Source organism: Schistocerca serialis, chromosome 3, assembly GCF_023864345.2.
Source record: "Schistocerca serialis cubense isolate TAMUIC-IGC-003099 chromosome 3, iqSchSeri2.2, whole genome shotgun sequence".
NCBI classification, from domain to species: Eukaryota; Metazoa; Arthropoda; class Insecta; order Orthoptera; family Acrididae; genus Schistocerca; species Schistocerca serialis.
In genome coordinates this window covers 287,930,118-287,951,081 of record NC_064640.1, presented here as the reverse complement: position 1 = coordinate 287,951,081, position 20,964 = coordinate 287,930,118, and the positions used below count along the sequence as shown (strand labels likewise).

Sequence of the window (20,964 nt, the reverse complement as noted above, 5' to 3'; positions counted from 1 at the left end):
GTTTTGCTTTTGTTGACGTTCATCTTATATCCTCCTTTCAAGACACTGTCCATTCCATTCAACTGCTCTTCCAAGTCCTTTGCTGTCTCTGACAGAATTACAATGTCATCGGCGAACCTCAAAGTTTTTATTTCTTCTCCATGAATTTTAATACCTACTCCGAATTTTTCTTTTGTTTCCTTTACTGCTTGCTCAATATACAGATTGAACAACATCGGGGAGAGGCTACAACCCTGTCTTACTCCCTTCCCAACCACTGCTTCCCTTTCATGTCCCTCGTCTCTTATAACTGCCATCTGGTTTCTGTACAAATTGTAAATAGCCTTTCGCTCCCTGTATTTTACCCCTGCCACCTTTAGAATTTGAAAGAGAGTATTCCAGTCAACATTGTCAAAAGCTTTCTCTAAGTCTACAAATGCTAGAAACGTAGGTTTGCCTTTCCTTAATCTTTCTTCTAAGATAAGTCGTAAGGTCAGTATTGCCTCACGTGTTCCAGTGTTTCTACGGAATCCAAACTGATCTTCCCCGAGGTTGGCTTCTACTAGTTTTTCCATTCGTCTGTAAAGAATTCGTGTTAGTATTTTGCAGCTGTGACTTATTAAGCTGATAGTTCGGTAATTTTCACATCTGTCAACACCTGTTTTCTTTGGGATTGGAATTATTATATTCTTCTTGAAGTCTGAGGGTATTTCGCCTGTTTCATACATCTTGCTCACCAGATGGTAGAGTTTTGTCAGGACTGGCTCTCCCACGGCCGTCAGTAGTTCCAATGGAATATTGTCTACTCCGGGGGCCTTGTTTCGACTCAGGTCTTTCAGTGCTCTGTCAAACTCTTCACGCAGTATCGTATCTCCCATTTCATCTTCATCTACATCCTCTTCCATTTCCATAATATTGTCCTCAAGTACATCGCCCTTGTATAGACCCTCTATATACTCCTTCCACCTTTCTGCTTTCCCTTCTTTGCTTAGAACTGGGTTTCCATCTGTGCTCTTGATATTCATACAAGTCGTTCTCTTATCTCCGAAGATCTCTTTAATTTTCTTGTAGGCGGTATCTATCTTACTTCTAGTGAGATAGGCCTCTACATCCTTACATTTGTCCTCTAGCCATCCCTGCTTAGCCATTTTGCACTTCCTGTCGATCTCATTTTTGAGACGTTTGTATTCTTTTTTGCCTGTTTCACTTACTGCATTTTTATATTTTCTCCTTTCATCAATTAAATTCAATATTTCTTTTGTTACCCAAGGATTTCTACTAGCCCTCGTCTTTTTACCTACTTGATCCTCTGCTGCCTTCACTACTTCATCCCTCAAAGCTACCCATTCTTCTTCTACTGTATTTATTTCCCCCATTCCTGTCAATTGCTCCCTTATGCTCTCCCTGAATCTCTGTACAACCTCTGGTTCTTTTAGTTTATCCAGGTCCCATCTCCTTAAATTCCCACCTTTTTGCAGTTTCTTCAGTTTTAATCTACAGGTCATAACCAATAGATTGTGGTCAGAGACCACATCTGCCCCTGGAAATGTCTTACAATTTAAAACCTGGTTCCTAAATCTCTGTCTTACCATTATATAATCTATCTGATACCTTTTAGTATCTCCAGGGTTCTTCCATGTATACAACCTTCTTTCATGATTCTTAAACCAAGTGTTAGTTATGATTATGTTGTGCTCTGTGCAAAATTCGATCAGGCGGCTTCCTCTTTCATTTCTGTCCCCCAATCCATATTCACCTACTATGTTTCCTTCTCTCCCTTTTCCTACACTCGAATTCCAGTCACCCATGACTATTAAATTTTCGTCTCCCTTCACAATCTGAATAATTTCTTTTATTTCATCATACATTTCTTCAATTTCTTCGTCATCTGCAGAGCTAGTTGGCATATAAACTTGTACTACTGTAGTAGGTGTGGGCTTTGTGTCTATCTTGGCCACAATAATGCGTTCACTATGCTGTTTGTAGTAGCTTACCCGCATTCCTATTTTTTTATTCATTATTAAACCTACTCCTGCAGTTGACAGTATGAATTATAAAATTATGTAGACAAGATATCTGCATGGTGCAAAGAGTGGCAATTGTACCCAAACAATAAAAAGTGTGAAGTCATCCACGTGAGTCTTAATAAAGTTCTGTTAAATGGCTGCTACATGAAAAATAATACAAATTTAAAGGTTTTTGATTCCACTAAACACAAAAGGATTACAATTACAAATAACTTAAATTTTAGCAACAACATAGAAAATATTATGGGGAAGGTGAACCAAAGACTGTGTTAATTGGCAGAACACTTAGAAGATGCAACAGATCTAATAAAGAGATTGCCTACATTGTGTTTGTCCATCCTCTTCTAAAGCACTGTTGCTCACTATGGGACCCTTACTAAATAGAACCATGGGGGACATCGAAAAAGTTCAGAGAAAGGCAGCTCATTTTATATTATCACAAAATAGGGAAGAGAGTGCCTCAGATATGTTACACAACTTGGTGTATCAATCATTGAAACAAAGCCATTTTTCGCTGTGGCAAGATCTTTTAATGAAATTTCAGTCAGTAGCTTTCTTCTCTGAATGCACTCCCACTTCCAGTGACAGAAATGACCATCATAATAAAATAAGAGAAATTGGAGCTTGCCCAGAAAGATTGGGGTTTTCATTTTCCCCATGTGCTGTTCAAGAGTGGAACAGTTGAAAAATATTCTGAAAGTGGTTCTTTGAGCCCTTTGCGAAGCTATTTAAGTGTGAAATGCAGAGCAGTCATGTAGGTCTATATGTAGATGAAGAGAATTGTGTGTAATAAACTGTTTCTTACTGCCGATAAGTGTCAGCCTATTAGATGACAACCAATAGTTACTCCTCTCCGCAGTATGAATTGCTGCTTTTCAATTCCTGACCTGAATTTGTAGTTATATGTATGACTGTATCATTAGCTAATAAGATAGTTTTGAGTTGTGTAATAGTGTTGAAGGCAAGCAGAATCACCACATGTTACAATTGCCTCAGTCATTTGCTAGCATATTTCCTTTGTAAACCAACTGTCTGCATCTTGTTTCTCAGATAAGACATAAACTAGTTGAATATTTTAACGTACTTCAATGGCGTTTTCATTTATTTAGCACAGGCCTGGCCAAACCGTGCCTGTGGACACAAGTCATCTGGCTGCACTCCTTTCTAGCTCTCATAGCACAGCATTGAATGGGGCCATGGGCTGAGGAGGAAACGGAGGTTGCAGCCAAATGCTGCTAGAGCAAAAGAGTCATCAACTTGTCATACCCAATTGTGTTCAATTCAGTTTACATTCTCCCACAGAAATACTGTGGTGTCTACACACTATTCCAAAAAAAAAAAAAAAAAAAGAAAAAGTTGAGTACCATATCATTCAGTTCGGAATTGGAATTACTTTACAGTTTTGTATTATTTGAAGGCTATGCAAATTTGCTTAATATGCCATTGCCCTGTTATGAGCATGCAAAAAAACATGCTTTGGAAAGACATTACTGCACCAGCCACAAGGACGATATGACGCACTTGTCTTCTGGTGAATGAGAGAGAATGCTGGATGAAAAGAAGGTAGCCCTTAGGGATAAAACTGAGTTAAGGGTTGGTCAAGTAAATACTCTAGCATTGATTCGGAAATGTAGTTCTAGCTGCCAGATTTCCTCTTCCACAGTTAATTTTTGCTCCCATGTAAACTCTCAACCGTTTTTGAAACTTGCTTTGGTTGTCAGGTTATGTCTTGTTTTTAAAACTTTTTAGATAATCTGGACAGATTGACTTTTTGTCCAGTGAACTAGAAGTAGAAATACTAGACTGGCGACAAAGTTGACTAATGCTGATATTTAATTGAAGAGACACAGGCTTTGTGCTGACTAAATTAGAAACCAGAACAGCTGATTTCCAGAGGCCATTTGTGTCAAACAACTGATTATCAGAAAACTAACATTCAGCCATGTCTAGCGAAACTACTTCATGCCTAAACATGTAAACATGAGAGGGAAAAACAGTTTTGGAAATTTAAGTTTCATCGTCCAGAAGTTGTCTCACATAAATGCAGCAATTGTGTTGCAAACATATTTTCAAATGTTTCCTGCTTGTGCAGTCTTTGGCACGTAGCTGTCTCACTTGCACAATTCTTTGGAGTAGCACAATGGTGGGTGAAGCTGTAATGCTAAGCAGACTTGGCTGCACTCCCAGAATGCAAGTGCATGCTGAGAGCACAGATCTTAGCCAGGTTTGAGTTAGTAGTATGCTGTTGTTCACTCAGTCAAGAGATTTTGTTATGTTGCTGGCTGTTTTTTTTCTTTTTTTTTTTCTTTTTTTTTCAATCCAATATTTTGTGCTAGAAAAAATATTTTGCTTAGTTAACAGAAGAGCTATTTCTAAAACCTAACTGCATTTTTCAGTTATTTGTGCTGAAAGTAATTGGTAGATTACCTTTTGAAATTTTTGAAAACACAGATAACATTGATAAAGACACACAGTTTTCTGTCTAATAGTTCTCTCCTTTATTGAGTAAGAGTCAATGAATATGTAATAACTTATTTTTTGAAAACACAGATAACACTGATAAAGATACACAGTTTTCTGTCTAATAGTTCTCTCCTTTATTGAGTAAGAGTCAATGAATATGTAATAACTTACATAAAGTACCTACTTGAAAAAATGTGTTCCATAAGTCCTCATGATAAATACATCATAATTATTACATTTTAGATTATTTTTTCACTTTACCTGATAGTTGACATGAGCACAGAAGCTACTGGAAGTTTCAATGAGTTGATCATTATGCTCCATGTTGGTTACACAAACAGCTAACAAAATAACAGCTCAGCTCACATGTGCAGAACCTCATATGCGTGATTGTGCTACATTCCAGTATTATTAAGCTTGCCGTGGTGTGTGACATAGCTAGTGGTTATTACAGTAATGAAACTGACAGTCCTGATTGATCTTCAGCTCAGAAATTTCAGCTTTTCTAACCACATGCTTGGCTTAGTGTAGTTGATTTCCAATCATATTTGGCACCACCTAGAGTATACATAAAGCTTATTAAATGCCACAGAAATAGTGTGTAGAATTTCATACATCATTTCTATGCAAGTGAGATGAACCACTCAGTCATGGAATATAGTTCTTCTAAGGTTCTGCACATCCAGATAACATCTGGAACTTTGGTCCAAGTATTTTTCTTTGTATTTGTCATCCTGTTTTCTTGATGTAGTAGTTAATGATGATCTCTCTGTTGTGTAGAGTGCTTGTGTAGGAATAACTGTGTATTAGTGACAAAGTTTGGCTTTATTGGACAGTGATTTCTTGTTGTCCATATTTCAGATAATTGTGTAGGCTTTACACATTTTTTCTGTGGCTTTTTGATAGCTACTTTTTTATTGCTAGTGTTTCCAGTTATTTCACCTAGATACTTGAAGTTTTGAACTTGTGCGATGAACTCTCATTCATGATCAGCATGGTTGAAATCCCCATCTGCTCACCTATGGTTAGGTTTTTCCAAGGCTTCCCTGAATCAATGAAGGCAAGTAATGAGCCTCCCAACAATGCTATCCATGGATCCCTAAAGAGTTTTATGAGCCACATGATCAGTGATGGATATTTACACCACAAGTTTTCTTGCTTTACATAATCACCAAATGATCATCTCATTATGGTTAGTCCAGATAAATCAGTCAGTTTTCCTATGTGAAAGAACTGGCCTGGAAGGTAACATATATACAGGGTGTTACGAAAAGATACGGCCAAACTTTCAGGAAACATTCCTCACACACAAAGAAAGAAAACATGTTATGTGGACATGTGTCTGGAAACGCTTACTTTCCATGTCAGAGCTCATTTTATTATTTCTCTTCAAATCACATTAATCATGGAATGGAAACACACAGCAACAGAATGTACCAGCGTGACTTCAAACACTTTGTTACAGGAAATGTTCAAAATGTCCTCCGTTAGCGAGGATACATGCATCCACCCTCCATCGCATGGAATCCCTGATGCACTGATGCAGCCCTGGAGAATGGCGTATTGTATCACAGCCGTCCACAATACGAGCACGAAGAGTCTCTACATTTGGTACCGGGGTTGCGTAGACAAGAGCTTCCAAATGCCCCCATAAATGAAAGTCAAGAGGGTTGAGGTCAGGAGAGCGTGGAGGCCATGGAATTGGTCCACCTCTACCAATCCATCGGTCACCGAATCTGTTGTTGAAAAGCGTACGAACACTTCGACTGAAATGTGCAGGAGCTCCATTGTGCATGAACCACATGTTGTGTCGTACTTGTAAAGGCACATGTTCTAGCAGCACAGGTAGAGTATCCCGTATGAAATCATGATAACATGCTCCATTGAGCGTAGGTGGAAGAACATGGGGCCCAATCAAGACATCACCAACAATGCCTGCCCAAACGTTCACAGAAAATCTGTGTTGATGACGTGATTGCACAATTGCGTGCGGATTCTCGTCAGCCCACACATGTTGATTGTGAAAATTTACAATTTGATCACGTTGGAATGAAGCCTCATCTGTAAAGAGAACATTTGCCCTGAAATGAGGATTGACATATTGTTGGATGAACCATTCGCAGAAGTATACCCGTGGAGGCCAATCAGCTGCTGATAGTGCCTGCACACGCTGTACATGGTACAGAAACAACTGGTTCTCCCATAGCACTCTCCATACAGTGACGTGGTCAATGTTACCTTGTACAGCAGCAACTTCTCTGACGCTGACATTAGGGTTATCGTCAACTGCACGAAGAATTGCCTCGTCCACTACAGGTGTCCTCGTCGTTCTAGGTCTTCCCCAGTTGCGAGTCATAGGCTGGAATGTTCCGTGCTCCCTAAGACGCCGATCAATTGCTTCGAATGTCTTCCTGTCGGGACACCTTTGTTCTGGAAATCTGTCTCGATACAAACGTACCGCGCCACGGCTATTGCCCCGTGCTAATCCCTACATGAAATGGGCATCTGCCAACTCCGCATTTGTAAACATTGCACTGACTGCAAAACCACGTTCGTGATGAACACTAGCCTGTTGATGCTACGTACTGATGTGCTTGATGCTAGTACTGTAGAGCAATGAGTCGCATGTCAACACAAGCACCGAAGTCAACATTACCTTCCTTCAATTGGGCCAACTGGCGGTGAATCGAGGAAGTACTGTACATACTGACGAAACTAAAATGAGCTCTAACATGGAAATTAAGCGTTTCCGGACACATATCCACATAACATCTTTTCTTTATTTGTGTGTGAGGAATGTTTCCTGAAAGTTTGGCTGTACCTTTTTATAACACCCTGTATTTTCCATGCTCTCTGCATTACTGACTTCCGTGGAGTAACTATAACTTGATAATCATTTTGGTGATACATTGTCAACAAGCTAGCTGGAAGTGTAAATGTGGCTCACGGAAACTAACAAAAGTTTGCAAGTTGATGTCCACTATTTGAAGGTTTAATGTGTAATGTAAAGGCTTCTGCTGTTATCACAGTGAAAAGCTTGTGGATGGAGGTACATAGAGGTACATCATGGTGAAGAGAGGAACAAAAATCATGCCATTGATGTTTCTGTTGTATGACAGACTTTACAGTGACAAAGCTTTGGTTTTAGAACTGAATTTATAATGTAAACAAAGTAAAGAGATGGGAATTAGCCATAAAATGAAAGATTGTTTCCATATAAAGATATTGAGAAAATTGCACAGGTTACTGTTTATGTAAAAAAAATTTTTTAATATCCAATCTGCAAATGAGTGGGACGAAATTTTATCAAAGTAGCATGGAACAAAAGCTGAGGTCAAACGAAAAATCGTCAAATGCATCATTACATATGTGATGTTCTGTTGCTTTGCGGTACTTAATGAAACTTGATTGGCTAAGTATTTGTAATGCACAGGACTGAGAAAGTAGTTATTGCCAGTATCCACAAGATTTGTTTCACAAGTATTTTGTTTGTATAATACAACATTTGAGAAATACTGTATGCAATGTGCAGTACTTAGTGCTACAATGTTCTCTAAATCCACTATGAGTGTATACTGATGAAGTAAATGTCTTTATTGGCATCTGTTTTAAATTGTTGATAGTAATACTTTGTCTTATGACCAGTCTGTCTGTTTCTCTCTGTTTACTATATTCACTGTAATTTTATCCGGGCCAATACACACATTACAATAGAATCAGCGACATTGCTTCCCATGGTATGCTAGCTTGTTAAGCTACAGAGCTGTACAATCATTCTCCCAGTGCACCATTTGTGAATGGAAGGGAAGGGAGGGTCTGTTGCAGTAAGTAGTGTGATCACCAGTGAAGTCATTCGTGTACCATTTCATATCCGTATATCTGCAGGTATGCGAGCATCAAGCCACGTCAAGTAATGAAAGTAAAAGTACTCATACAGTTTCTTAAACACTGTGTTTGTCAGCTTTGAAATATGTTCTTTACAACTAAACCGTACATTTGCATCAGTTAATGACAAATATATTTTGTAGTTTCTTCTTTGTGCTTAATTTCATTTGTAACATTGTTGCAGAGTTTGACTCTCCAAAGTGCAGCTGTAGACCACAGAATTGCAGCCCTCAGTTCTGGACAGGGGCAATCATTCCTTGCCAGACAACGGCAAGCTAGCGGTCGGGGTGTTGTGCACAGCCTGGAGTCTCGCTGACTTTGAGCCATGCCATGGCAAAAATAGGGTTGTGGTGGTCCTGAGTGTGAAATAGTCAGAGTAACTTATGGACAAGCTGTAGAAATTATGAAGTTGTTAACCTGCTTTTGAAGCAACTTGTTTTCTTTTAAAATATCGTCCTTCATTCTTGACTATTTATTTAATAAGAATCTAAAGCAGACTAGATTTGTTACAGAGATACATGTCCAAAATTCAACTTTTCTATCTTTATGGACAAAGCTTATAAAATTTCTTTAAGTCTTACCAGAAATTGGGATTATTTATGCTGATGTGATTCCTGTTATTTTTTGTTATAGTTTTAAATCTGAAGTCATATTGTATCCCAAAGAGATTCGTGTTAATACCTTATGAGCATTGTTTGCCTTCTAAGGACCAACTTTATATGATGGTTTCTTTTTACTCTGTGATAAAAGGTTTGGTTATTGTGTTCATGAAATTTATAAGGAACAAGTCATATATGTGTGAAAAATTGATTATTTTGATAATGTACAAAATGTTTTATGAATTTGTAATGTGTATTTTAATAGCCTAATCACTCCACAAAAAGTGGAGAGTGTGACTTATAATGGAAGGCTGTTACTTCCGGTGTGCTTTGCTTTTTATACTTAATTGCTGATTTCACAAAATGTGAAAAAGGTGACTTAACATTGGATGAATGTCACTGACAAGATACCATGTTTTTTATACTTAATAACGTTACTCTCATTAAGGCCAGTTTTTTAACAGACATGCTCCTTCATACAGTGCTGAAGATGTGAAGAACATGTACCCTGGCGTGTGGTTTCCGTGTGTGTGTGTGTGTGTGAGAGAGAGAGAGAGAGAGAGAGAGAGAGAGAGGGGGGGGGGGGCTTCTTTTCATGTAGTTCTTGGACAATCATTTTAATGCTGGGAATTTGTGCTAACCTATTGAAGTTGGGGGATTGAATAAAACAGTGTGAATCATAAGTTGTGAAAATGTGAACATTGATGTCTCTTCTCAGAGGTTTCTGAAGAAGGAAAAGTTGAGATAAAGGTTTACTTGTTGTTATATGTACTATAGTGTGATAGTACTGTGTATGGATGGAAGTTCATGCAAGGCATGTAGCAATCTTAGAAAATGGGAGTAGAGAGAAATACACATACACCAAGAATAAGCAATACCAAATACATTGGAAAGTACAATAAGGGGGCCAATAAAGATTTAACACCATGGGAGACCTATAAACAAATTTTGAAGAAGTTGGTCAAAATGCTAGATTTAGTTGATGTAAAGAAATATAGCTTGTAGAAAGATATAAACATTATCTGAGATGCCATATTGGTATGACAATAGGAAAATATATGGTATGAAATAGAATTTTACCAGTCTTATTATGAGAACAACGAGTCTACCCCTCTTTTCACCTTCAAAGGAAAATGGTATAGGCCTTCACTTGATAATTCCACCCTTCCCCTGTCTTTATTTCTGAAGCCATACACGTGTTGTTTTATTTTGTCTTTTAATTTGTTGTTTGATTGCATATAATGCACTCAAATTTTTCTGGTGTCGTATCACATCATGGCTGTTGTGAGATAATTTTAACTCGATAGAGATGCACCAATGATTTACATATGTTATGATTAACTGATGTTGCCATTCTTCATACATTCTCTTGTATGAAGTATTTAAAGTGCTGAGGATGATTTTCTGTACAATATCTGACAAAATCCAATCAAAATATGATTTACAGTTAAAGAGTGAACCATATTATCTGATTTATTTTATGTAGATTCATTCATGTATCTCCATTGTTCAATATGATGAAGGAATTGCTTACGGCTTTGATTAAAGAACAGTGCTGGCATTTGTGTGAAGGAGCCATTTAGAGAAACTGGCTGTTAATACAAGGTAGAATGTATGATCCGTTTCTGTGTATTCTGTAGACTATCTCTGTTACTCCAGCTGTTGTGTTGTTTTGCAGACTTAATTACTGGATGTAGGCTGCTTTAAAATGTTTAGCATTTAAAAAATAATTTTTGCTTGATTGCAGTAGACATAGTGCTGCCTGTTTTTGAAGAAAATTGGTGATCTATTTTTGACAGTGTGTATTACTTTTTAAGTACATTTTATTTTTGAAAACTGACAATATCATTGCAAAATTTGCATTGTTGAGTTGATTTATTTTTTTATGATTTTTCTTGTATTCATTATGTCAAGAAGGAGCCCAGAATGATTTTAAAGAAATTTTAAAACAATGTTGACATTATACATTCCTTGAACTCTGCTGTTAAATCTGATAGTAGAGGTGGGAAATGTGGCAGTGTGGTGTTTTACTAAACAGTGTCTCATGGCACGGAATTTTTCCACACTTTGGAATGCACACAGTCTTTCACAGTGTCAGATAAAAATTCTTTGTAGAGATCAGCGATCATTATAGATGTTCAGTCCGAATTGCAGTTTACTTAATTACCTTGTAAATAATGTATTTGAGTTAACACCCATCATCAAAATCTGTAATAACAAAGAGCAAATTAAAATATTGAGCATGTGCCTAATCACAATATAATGACTACATATTTGAAAAGTTATACTTAACTAGAAATAAATAAAATAGATATGGTACAATGGATCGTATCACGATTATTGTGTTGTGTTTAAGTAGGGGAACCTAAGGTGGTTTGGCCCACTTTTTAAAATGCATGTTGTAACCCCCTGAATATTTACAGTACCTACCTGGTTTATAAAAAGTGTTCTCCATCTTGTAAAAATAACTTTAGATCAGTTTTGTCTAACAGCTGAAATATGGGTCAAAGCTCCCTGACTACGGGAGGCCTCCCCGATGATAAATGTATTAATTGTGTCATGCAAAACAGTTGAGTATAAAACATACCTGTGTATAGTTCTAATGTACATCCATTGCTGAAAATGTGACAGGAAACATTATCTTAGAGGCACTATGATGCATTCCCCAAGTTAAAACTGGGTTGGGTAATTTTCTAGCAACTCTTAAAATAGCTACACGAGCTTCATCAATGTTAGGAAAATGAAAATAATTTGATTTGGGTGCTACTCTTCTCAAAAACTTACTTTGCTTTCACTGCCGTTTATAAATTTTAATACATAAAAGCATCCCTCTCTTTTTCTCACATCAAATTTCAAAAGAACATAGTCCTTCACTGAAGTCTGGAAATTCTTGGAAATCCTCATCATCTTCTTATGTTAGGAGAGGTTGTTTCACTGTTTTTGCTACACTTTTCTGATTTCTTTTACTTAGCCTTTCAGCATACTCCTCTTCAGTGACTTTTATTATGGGTGTGTCAGTCATAATTCTACTGAAACATCTTTTCTACCAACTTCAGTGTTATTTCTTGGACATGCTCTTGGAAATGGTCTGACTCCCTATAGAGATAAGTAGACTATTTTCTCAGTAATATGACAAGGTTTCTGCAGCAGTCTGGCTACATGTTCCATGAGTTTCAAGAAAAGTTTTAGATACAGAAACTGCTGTGTGGCCTTGCAAAGGTGTAAACATAACTGCATTATTCTCTATGGAAGTGGATGCTACTGCAGTGTCCTCCATAGAAGTAGATGGTCCTCCGTAGAAGTGGCTGCTGTCGGAAGCCCCTTGTAGAAGTGAATGCATTTGCATGAATGTCCTTACAAGTTAATGTGGCTGCTACCTTTTCTGTAGAAGGGGAGTCTGCATCCACATATGATCTATCTATAACATATGACTCTAAAAAAATCATCCTCAGTAAAAATGTTGGTGTTAAATGGCCAAATACTAGTGCAGGCAAAACCTTTGTGGATATTAACTGTGTTAAATGCATGAGGAAACTCCATTCCAACCAAGATGAGTGAGCATATAGTCATCAGCCACTTTATTATAAAAAATCTTAAAATGACCAAATATAGCCCTATGGGGTGCAATCTGTGATTAGTACGAGGTGATAGAGTCAGTAGTGTTATTCCATTATCCTTGACAATCATTAGAACTTTCGGAGTGATGTGTGAGGCATCAGTGTCAAGTGTAATTACTGTTGGTTGACCAATGGATGTTTTAGAGCATTTGATGAAGTGAGTAAGAAAATTCTTAAAATTCTTGCCAGTCATCCACCCCCTGTCATGACAGCAGAACTCTGATCCTGGAGGAACACCAACTTTGTTGTTAAAAGTGGGTGCTCTTCCAGTGCTTGTAGGTTGTGGAGTTCACAGAGTAATTTCTTGTTCCAGAGCATGAAACCAAGGAGACAATCATAACGTGTTGCTTTTTAATCTTTTGATTGTCTGGGTAGCAGAAATTGTGAGTAGCTTGGTGAAGGGCAGCAGCAAATTCATAAACAAAATTTCTAGCTTGAATTGTTGTTAAACCATAATTTAACTTACTGGCCTGAATCATAATTTATCAGGTCAGCTTCCTGGCTCATTGCAAATATTTGATTAGATACATGGTTTGCTTTAATGGTAGTTTCCTTGCACATCTTACTTTCTCAGCATATCTTTCCAATGTTTTTCTGTCCATATTGAAATCTTTTGCAGCCTTTCTGATACTTTCACTATTTTCAGTACCTGCATAATTGCATCTTTTATTCTTTCAGAGAATCTCTCTTACTGGCATTTTTGTTAGCATTCCAAATAACGGACATGCTGAAGAAAAGAAACGGAATATCATTAAAAGCGCAGTAAAATGAAACTGATTGTTGGGTACACAAGCCTGACATAAGATCTCAACAAAACTGCAGTATAAGCAATAAAAATTTTGAAATATTTACAAAATTACTGTATAAAACTAAAGAGAAATAACTGATAAATAAATTTCATTTAATTCCATCCTGATTAAAATATTAGTTTGACTTACCTAGAGGCTTTCAAGTGAAATGAGAAATATTCAGTTTGTTCACAGTAAACAAATAAACATTAGCTGTTGCTGTACTATTTCACAAAATCACTTCTCTTTGCATATGATTATTTTCGAAGGTAATTTACCACTAGACAGAACCACATTTCTCTGCTCCAAAGATGATAAAACCCCGAATGGTCAAACCTCCCTACCTTACCCTACTAATCCTGACAACATACGTTGAATTTCTTCTGTTATGTGAGACCTTTCTTATATGCGATCATTATACTGCGATTAGGTGTATATTGCTCATTGTAACTTGCACTTTATCACATATTCTGATGATGACATTAGCAGAAATACGTTAGTTGTACAAGGGAATTCAGTAAATTGCACTCTAGCCTGAGTACTGATTATAAGTAAATATGCAGTTTAATTCGTGTAGCTGTTTTCAGTAGGTATATCATATCGCTGTTTATAGAACATTCCATTGAGAGCCTCCCCTTCAGGCTACTACTTTTACAATCAAAGGACGTGATCTGTATCTTTGTAATCATCTTCTGCCTTATGTTGGTTTTGATGTATTTTGACTTATCCACTGCCTTAGTTTGTAATTAACCGTGTCCAGACATCTTGATTTAGAATTTTTGAGCTTTTCCAAAATGGCTTTAGTCAGTTGCCAGGATAACTCCTTCAACAGGCCACAGTCAGTTTCTTCCTTCTTCTTCTCCTTCTTCTTCTTCTTCATTTTTCTTCCAATCAAGATAATGCTCCTTTTCTGATGATGTGGAGCTGCTTTATATTTTAATCAAGGAAAGACAGCTCGTAGTATTTATTTGTCTATTTTGTTTCTTTTTATGGGATGAGGTCAGGCAGTTGTAGAACCTTCAGTTCTTTTCAATTATATGTTAGTAAGATTGGAGTGGGGACAAGACAATTTCCAGAGAAAAATATTCGGGAGATTTCCAGTTTCAGCATTTGGGATTGGTTATTATATAATTTATTTTTGAAACCTTTCACAGACAGTGCACTAACTAACTGATTTATACAAGTATGATTCATGATGTGCATTCACAGCTTCACTTCTGAAAGTACCTCTCTCTTACTTTCACCAAACAAGATGGTACAGTGTTAAGACACTGACTCACGTTTGGGAAGATGATGGTTCAAATCGTCATCTTGCCATCCAGATCTGGATTGTTGGTTTACTTAAATTGCTTAAGGCAAATGCCAGCATGAATCCCCAACTCAAGCTTTGCTCCATTTGTAATGCTCTTGGTGTAAACAGGGTGTTAAACCTTAATTTTCCTCACTGCCTTCTTTCACCCACTTTTCAGACATCACAGAATCTCTCCTGCATACTTTGCTGGACTAGTTCACCCAAAAGAAAGGATACTGTGGAAAATTGGCTTACCCACAGCACAGGGGATTGCATCTAGAATGATCATTCACTTTGCAGTGAAGTGTGCACTGTTTTCAAACATTGTGGCAGGACAAAACTATGTGCTAGATAAATTGTTGAATCTGGAATTCTTTCAGTTTTGTGGTAATGCAAATGAAAGGTTCATTCTGAAAATACTGTCCTCACCAAAAATATTTAGGCATAATGTGATACAGGTGTCTGTTTTTCCATGTGTAAAGGAGGTAGGTCAATAACTTAAACAACATTTAGTGGTATGAAACTTTCTGGCAGATCAAAACTGTATGCTGGACTGAGACTCGAACTCGGGACCTTTGCCTTTCGTGGGCAAGTGCTGTACCATCTAAGCTACCCAATCACGACTCACGACCTGTCCTCACAGCTCTAATTTCACCAGTACCTCCTCCCCTTAGTGGTATCTTGGATCATAGATGAGATTATTCTCACCATTTGTGTATTGTTCTGTTACCAAATCAGTCGTCACTGTATGTTTTGTGCAACAGCTGAAAGTTGCTAACTTCACACCCATCCCTCCTCAAACCAAAAGTTGCTGACAGTGTTTTGTTACTTTGCTTCATTGTTCTCATAGAGCGACTCGAGAACAATTAGTACTTCTCCTCTGGTGAAGCTAAGCTGGAACAGAAAAAAAATCTGTCACTGTGCACAATCACTCAGAAGTAGTGACTACAAAACAAAAAGCATTCTGGGAACTTTCTCTACATACCATGTATTGTGGCTTGTTTTTGTTGTGCAATATTCTGCTTTTTTTGTATTTGATTCAAGATACTTATTGTATTATTGTAATATATTAAATTTGAGATTTTTCTACCTAATATTTTGTAGGCTGAGAGCTGGTAATTATACTTACCATAGTCCTATTACAGAGGATTTTCAGTTGGTGTAATCCCACAGCCTTTAAATATTTATCAACTCCTATTAACGACCAACAGCTGCTGTGATGAATCACTTTATTTTTTCTGAAGAGATTCAGTGCAGCAGTTCTTGTTTGGTCAATATGACTTCCAGTACATTACAATATCTCTAATCAAGTAACTGTTTGTGTTTGAAACCAATTTTATTTTTTGCATGCAAGTATTATGCACAGAAAGTGTCAGCCACATTTTAGGAAGACCTTATCTTTTTTTCTATTTGACTTCCCCATCTCTGAGGACTCTTAATGGCAAAGCATGTTATTTCTGTCAAGAAATTCATCGCAGTGGGACGCCAAGGATGATATATAGTTGTCAATATTGGCGACACTCTTGCAGGCAATATTTCTGGATATTACCTATAAATTGTACTGTAATAAGTTATTACATGAAATATGACACAATATTTTAGGGTCTCTCCTTCATAAATTCCATATTGTGCATCAGTACTCTATAGAGTTGCAATTGCTGCAGCTAATTACAAACAGAATGTGCTTCTATGCTTATTTAATTATTACATAAAGTGTTTTCCTTGCCTGTCGCCACTGTACATCAGACCTCTAGCGACAGATTGGTCAAACTTTGTGGATATTTAATCTTTTCATTAGTTTTTCTTTTGTTCCTTTTAAATAGGATTGAAGCAAAATATTACATAGTTTTTAGTGGTTGGAATATTCTGGTTTCTGTCATAACAATAAAATGCTCTTGGTTTCATTTCCTTTTGAAGGGCTGTTACAAAATGGCCATCCCATGGCCACTTTGAGCATATGAGATAACTTACACCAGCAGATACTGTTTCCTTTTAGGAGTTAACAGAGTTCAAGCAAGTCATATATTAATGAAATCCCTCAGACCACATGTCATAACACCCTTTCCCCTCCTTTCAGCTATCATAATTGTCTTCAGTCCATATTTTAGTCAAGTCACACAGGGTGATAAAAAAATTCTACTGAATGTTAGCTGCTTAACAGTTGTGAGAACATCCCAGGACCCCAGCAACTTTCTGACAAGCAATTTATGTAAAACTTGTACTTGCAGGTAGCTTTTCTCCTCCTTTGAACATCAACAACACCAATATCCATTGATGATAAAAGTACTGATTATTTTTATGAGACCATTTGGCTATGTTTAAAAACTTGTCTTGTTTCAGTGAAATAATCTGAAGATCTACGTTCCATGTTACTGAGTACTTTGTCGTCAGTGAAGCATACAGTTGTTGGAAATTGGGATTTTATTATATGTTCCATATCCACTAGATTTCTTGCAACTGTCAATTGAATAACAGGTAAAGATGTGAAATACCTATTAAAAAACATATGGATTTCATTACTGATTGTTCTGATAGCCTCGAAACAGTGAAACCCCAATATCTATGCCTTTGCCCTATTCAGTTCCTTCAGGAAATGATTCTTTTTGTTGATACACTTCAAATTCAAGGACAAGACTAAAAGGAAGTGGAAAAACAAAATTATTAAGTGCTTGTGGATATGATTTTTCCCTGACAAATCGCTTCACTGGACAAACCCCTGTATAAATGGGATCATCTGTCACGAATAAAACAATACAGCACCCCCTAGGCAGATTCACATATCCCTCTCATTATCTTCCACATTATAGGTCTGAACTTCCACAACCTGTCTTCCTTTATCTGCTGACTGGTAACAAACAGGATTATCATTGTCCACCTTCAGATGGTTTATAATGTGAAAATATTTTATTTGCAAATTTTATGTGTAAGTGCAGAAACTTTTGTTGTTTTGGCCCAATAATTTGTAATTCGGGAATACTGCAGATAAGACACAAGTACATTTACCCTTAAGAGTGTTCATATTTCCTTTGAGAGTATATGTAGTGGCCTTCACATTTAATGAATATGCTTCATAGTTATTAATACAGTCATTATCATAACAAAATCTGCATCATAATATTGGCAGAGGTAGTCATAAGCCTTCTATCATTCTCAAGCATGTGAAGCATCTGGCTTACTTGGCAGAGCAGTAGCCAAGGCATCAAATCTGAAATTAGTAATGATACTATATGATGACAAGCTAGTGTTTCTTGAAATCTATATTTTCTCGTTCATTTCATTGATTATGTTAGTTATGTACTGTTGCCTTTCATGTTAATAAGATTACAGGAAAATATTTTATGTTGATAACATAAATTAGTTGCATAAAGAAAAAGTGGTCATTGACACATCCAAAATCTTTGTTATATTAATGATGTCATAAATGCTGTGAGAAATATGGATGAAGCAGAAAGACAAAGGTGCACAGTCAAACTTTAATAATGTAGAAGTTATACCACATAGCCTTTATAAAAATTATATTTAACATAATAGGAATTCATTTTGTGTAGAATACTTGAACTTGTGATTTGCCTTTACTTTAACAGTATTTTTTGGTTTTGTATTTGCAGCAAATTATTGTAATTATTTGTTGTTATAATAGAAACATAAATTGTGGAGAAATGCCAGAAAATACTGGTTTAAATAACCATTTATGACTGTCTTATGCAAGACTTGGTTTCTTGTTATACTTGAGTGAAGGTTTTTTGAACTGAAAAACAGTTTTCAATATTAATAGCTGTATATTGTCTTATATTAATTTATTTATTTCTTATACTGTATCAGAAAATGTTAATAATTAGGGAGTTTATGGCCTGAAAACCTGTCTGTAAAAACAGGTTTATGCCCCGTCCTTGTTGTTGCATGTTATAAATTACAAGTACTTAAATTATTTACTTGTTATGGAATGACTATTGCAAATAAAATGCCACTATTTTTTGAACCAAATTGTTAGTTATTGCCAGGAAAATGTCAGTAATATTACCAGATTACCCATTTAAATTAATTTGTATGATTTAATTTGTGCTGTAATTTTTTGCATCCCAGTGACTTATAAATCTGAATGTCAGTGACAAGTTTCCAAGCTCATGGAAGGAGTGCTCCTTGTGTCCTCTCCAGAATCACAAAGTGACTGTACTTGTGTCTGCCTAGCAGCCCAGGAAAAATCTTGGCTTGTCTCCAATTTTGATGCCACTTACTTCGTTAGGTACATTTAATTTGGTTTTGGAATTTATTATTTCTGACTTGCAACTTCTTCGTACTGGTATTAGCTTCAGAATAGGCCAACATATGATAGATGGTTCATTCATTTCACCAAACAGTTACACATACAGTATTTTCACATATAGGTGACAATCCACATTTCGTAGAAAATGAGTAAAACGACTCTATCTCTAGCTACACTTTCCCATCATTAGATAAAATTATGATAGAATTTTATAAGGGAGGACTACAGATCACAAGCCAAAAACTAAATAAATGAAACTAAGCAAAGAAGTGGCAAAATTAACCATGACAATCACAGAATCATATCAAGGAAAATATTTATATCATGTTAATGGCTTTTAGACAACTTATTGTCAGTTTTCCATTCCTATGAAAATGCAGTAACTCCCATAATTTCTGAAGTGTGAAAATTTGGATTACTTTCCATTTAAACCATTATAGAAACTTCACGTTATGACAAATAAAACTTCGTACATTTCTCAGGAAGTGAACATGAAATTTGTACACTGGGCATAGAAATCCAATATGGAGGAAATTAAAAAGTCAAAGAAGTTTGAAGAACATTGCAGTTATTAGAAGTGACAATTATAGCAATAAATGTCTACTATGAGGAAAGTACTTTTTTTATTAGCTTTACTGCTTTGTGTGCAGTGCAGACTGTGTTTTAGAATCAGGGTTATAATAAAAGATAAAAAAACGCTTGTGTAATACAGTACAATAACACAAAGGAACTGTAGCAAATACCTTCAGCATGAATTTCCTGTTCTGAAACATAAAATGAATTGCATTTAAAGTCACATTGTTCCATAACATAAATTAAACATTTATCTGACCTAGTATATTATAAAAGCCACGAAATGCTGATTGTACTATAATACAAAGTTCATTGGTGGTATTTGCTTTTGTGTTCTCAAAACCATGGTCATCAATACAATTATTGAAAATCATACAGTGACATGCTTAAAAACTTCCATATCCAAATGCACAATCTTGAATATTGTTGTGGTGTGAAATAAATTTCCCAACAATGGTAAAAATAAAATCTCAAATCTGTTGTTTAAATCGAGCTCACTACCACACTGATGGTATATTCCAGGTCTGAAAATAGTAGAACTGTTAAAGATGAAACAGAGGCTTGAAGTTTCTTGTCTGTTCCAGTTCTCAGTTCTTTGAATCATATGCCGTGTGTCCAGTTGTCATACCCAGTAAACAAAACTGTACGGACTATTCAAGGTCCACTACACCAGTTACAGTGACAAGAAGCAATAGTGACATATTGCTGGTTAGTTGTCAATGTTCATATCTAGGTGACCGTAGAAGATGATAAAACGCTGAAAAGGCTAGATGTAAGTTACAGTAAAATTTCACATGTGAAACCAACAACAAAGCCATTGGTTTTGTCCATCCAGCTGCAAAGATGAAACAAAGTTACTCTTGCTGATCTGCATATGCATACATTATCTCGTGCTCTGATAAAATGACCTCTCTGTATGTGGTATTTGTGATACACTGCACACAATAAAATAAATATTAATTAACCTTTTTCTGCGTACCATGATGGGAGTGCAGCCTTAATTGAAATGACATTTGCTCAATATGATCTGATTGTAGGACAAATGTAGTATATACACTCCTGGAAATTGAAATAAGAACACCCTGAATTCATTGTCCCAGGAAGGGGAAACTTTATTGACACATTCCTGGGGTCAGATACATCACATGATCACACTGACAGAACCACAGGCACATAGACACAGGCAACAGAGCATGCACAATGTCGGCACTAGTACAGTGTATATCCACCTTTCGCAGCAATGCAGGCTGCTATTCTCTCATGGCGACGATCGTAGAGATGCTGGATGTAGTCCTGTGGAACGGCTTGCCATGCCATTTCCACCTGGCGCCTCAGTTGGACCAGCGTTCGTGCTGGACGTGCAGACCGCGTGAGACGACGCTTCATCCGGTCCCAAACATGCTCAATGGGGGACAGATCCGGAGATCTTGCTGGCCAGCGTAGTTGACGTACACCTTCTAGAGCACGTTGGGTGGCAC

The 20,964-nt window shown here is 36.7% G+C and overlaps 1 protein-coding gene across 1 annotated transcript in view; it reads left to right on the top strand.

Moving 5' to 3' along the window:
- Positions 1 to 18,627, top strand: part of LOC126470070 (protein Hook homolog 3-like) — a 204,900-nt gene extending 186,273 nt beyond the window's left edge. The window contains exon 15 of the mRNA XM_050097578.1: positions 8,539 to 18,627. Coding sequence (XP_049953535.1) covers positions 8,539 to 8,670 — 132 coding nt within the window. The 3' untranslated portion in view covers positions 8,671 to 18,627. The remainder of the gene's footprint in view (positions 1 to 8,538) is intronic.
- The last annotated feature ends 2,337 nt before the right edge of the window (positions 18,628 to 20,964 follow it).